At 65.7% G+C, this 2,766-nt stretch overlaps 1 protein-coding gene across 1 annotated transcript in view; it reads right to left on the bottom strand.

Annotated features, from left to right (window-relative positions):
- Positions 1-60: 60 nt before the first annotated feature.
- The window catches only part of TBC1D22A (TBC1 domain family member 22A), a 236,104-nt gene continuing 233,398 nt past the window's right edge, over positions 61-2,766 (bottom strand). The window contains exon 13 of the mRNA XM_011380727.2: positions 61-582. Within this exon, the coding sequence (XP_011379029.1) occupies positions 454-582 (129 nt within the window). The 3' untranslated portion in view covers positions 61-453. The remainder of the gene's footprint in view (positions 583-2,766) is intronic.

Below are 2,766 nucleotides of genomic sequence, written 5' to 3'. Positions count from 1 at the left end.
GCTGGAGGACAGTGGGGCAGTCGGGAGCCCCGAGAGCAGACGCCACGGGTCAGTGCAGCGTTTCACGTACTAATTCATCTTTATTTATTCTCTTTCACTCAACAGAATAGAATTTTTTGCATTTCAAAGCAGGTGCACGATGGCTGCCACCTCCCTCTGCCCTGGCACGGGGACAGCAGGCCGCTCCCAGGGGGGCCGCCTCTCAGGTGGCCGCGGGCTGGGGGCCGCGGAAGGCGGTCGTTTGGCAAGGACGCTCCAGGATGGGGAGGGCCTGGCCCCCCACTGGCCCCCACGCGGCCGGGCCCTGTCTCTTTGGTATCTGCGCAAACGCAGGCAGCCCGCCCTCGCCAGGCCCCGGGCCACGCCTGGTGCTGTCCTGGAGGCCCCCAGACGGCAGGGCTGTCCAGCAAGGCCCCTGCTCGGCCGTGGGCCTGCTGCCTGCGCGGGGCGGGCTCACTTCTTGTAGTGGCTGGGGGCGTCGGCAAAGGCGAACTTCAGGCGGTAGGCCTCGGCCAGCAGCAGGCTGACGTCCTCGTCACCCCAGTGGGCCGTGGGCAGGTTCTGGAGGAAAAGCAGCAGCTCCTGGGGAGAGACGGGGCAGGTCAGAGGACGGAGGGCAGCGGGGAGGGGCCGGAGGGGGCCATGCCTGCCCAGCCCCCACCCCCAGCGGCCCAGAAAGGTGTCCCCACCCCACCCCCTCCGCCAGGCGGCCCCGCTCCTGGGCTGTGCTGCCTCAGGCCAGCAGCCTCGTGCCCGGTGCAGTCACCAGACGCTCTACAGAATCGCAAGTCAGGGGACGCCCAGGGCCTCGCTGGGCAGAGTTCTGTGCATCTGGTGACTGTGGCAGGGACACAGCAGGAAGCCGCTGAACGTCACCCGCTCGACACACCAGGAAACCCCTAACCCTCACCCTAACCCAAACCCTCACCCTGGCGTCTCTGCTGCCCAGTGCAGCCACCTGCAGGAGCCTGTGTCCCCGCTCAGTGGTGGGCGTGGAGCCACCCCACGGGCCACGGCGTCTCGGGAGCCCAGGGCTTAGCAGCCAGGGCGAGGGGCCGTGACCCACTGGGACGGAGAGCCGGCCTGGGACAGAGGGCTTTGGGCCCATCAAGCTCCGCACCCCGCAGACCAGCCCTCCCGACAGACCTCGCCCCGCCCGGAGAGGCGTAGGATTCGGGGGAGCCCCGGCACCCAGAGGGGCCTGGTAGGAGTGGGGAGGGTGCAGGGAACGGTCCTGACAAGGTCCCCGGCCTCCTCCGGAAGAAGCTGGGTCTGGGACCGTCGGGAGGGTGGCGGGGCTCTGAGCGTGCTGGTGCTGCTGGCCAGCTCCCAGCAGGAGACGAGCGACAGAGACAGCGGGCATCGCACTCAGGCTGCCCCACACTCCCCGACTGGAGGCTCGGAGACCCCGCCCATCCCACAGCAGCTCCGGCCTCTGTCACCGAGCTTCCTGTTCTGGAGCCTGGCCCAGGGGGCGGGGCAGGTGGTGGGAAAGTGGGGTGTGGAGCAGGGCAGTGGGGAGCCGAGGTGCGAGGGGGCGGAGCAGGGTGTGGGGAGCCAGCTGTGGGGAGTGGGAAGTGGGGAGCAGCCCAGCCCTGGCCCCCTCTGTGTGTGGCCTCGGGCAGCTGACCTCCCCTCTCTGGGCCCCACACACCCCCCTTTATCTGCGAATGGAGGTTGCTGAGCCGCCCAGCACAGCCTGGCCGCTGCGGGCATCAGGGTGTGGACACAGACGCCAGGCCCGGCCTCAGATCTGGCTGTGCCGCCACCTGGCTTCACGGGCCTGGCTCGCCACTGACCGCCTCGGGGGTCCTCGTCTGTAACGGGGGACCCCAGCCCCCACCTGGGGCTGTCCGTGCCTGGCGAGCGGCGATGTGGCTGAGTCGGGTCTGGACCCGTCCCCTCCCCGCCACGAGCCGCACGCTGACTCTCCCCCGACGCCGTCCCTATGGCCGATCTCGCCCTTCCTCGATCCCGCTGCCTTCTGCATCTCAGATCCTTTCTGGGGGCCTTTAAATTGAATTCACAGAGCAAATTTCACTGGCAGGATGTCTCTGGGGATGCATCAGCCTCGATCTGCTGTCTTTCACCATTAGATGCAACTTACACGGATGCCAATCCGATTCTGAGCGGGTCGTAAATAAATACCTTTGGTTTTATTTTTAATCCACTCTGCTCCATATTATCATGACCTCGCTACTTGCAAGGTGAGAAGCAGCACCCTCCTGTTACAGCGACTCCGCCTCGGCTCCGCACTCAATTTCAGAATCTAATTTAGTCCCAGGTTCACCGGATGGAGGGAGAATAGAAATGCCCAGTGCTTCACAGCCCGCAACGCCAAAGCAGCAAAATCTATCTGGGCGACCTTTACGGAGGTGAAGAGCACAGCCAAACGCATCCTTAAACACAGATTTCTTCTTCTAAAAAGCCCGTCTTATTTACGCAGCGGGCAGAGCTGTCTCGGACCAGGACCCACAGCACGTTCCTCGGCCGTGGGCTGCTCTGCCTGACCCGCACCATCCTGGGCGGGACCATTGCTCACGAGGCCGCCCCTGGGCCACGCTGCAGGGGATCCGCTCTCCCGGGGTGAGCCCGCCCACAACGCAATGGTGTTGGGGGGGCGGGGCTGGGATGGGGCCCACGGACAGACGGCCCAGCACGCCGAAGTGGGCGATGCAGATTTCGATACTAACTCCCCACGCCCAGCACCAGAGCCACGTTAGTGGGCAAGGCAGGTAAACAGGCTTCCTCACGGCCGGTACAGAG

Source organism: Pteropus vampyrus, unplaced genomic scaffold, assembly GCF_000151845.1.
Source record: "Pteropus vampyrus isolate Shadow unplaced genomic scaffold, Pvam_2.0 Scaffold401, whole genome shotgun sequence".
Classification (NCBI taxonomy): domain Eukaryota; kingdom Metazoa; phylum Chordata; class Mammalia; order Chiroptera; family Pteropodidae; genus Pteropus; species Pteropus vampyrus.
The sequence above is the reverse complement of the archived record's forward strand: the minus strand, read 5'-3'. Positions and strand labels throughout refer to the sequence as shown.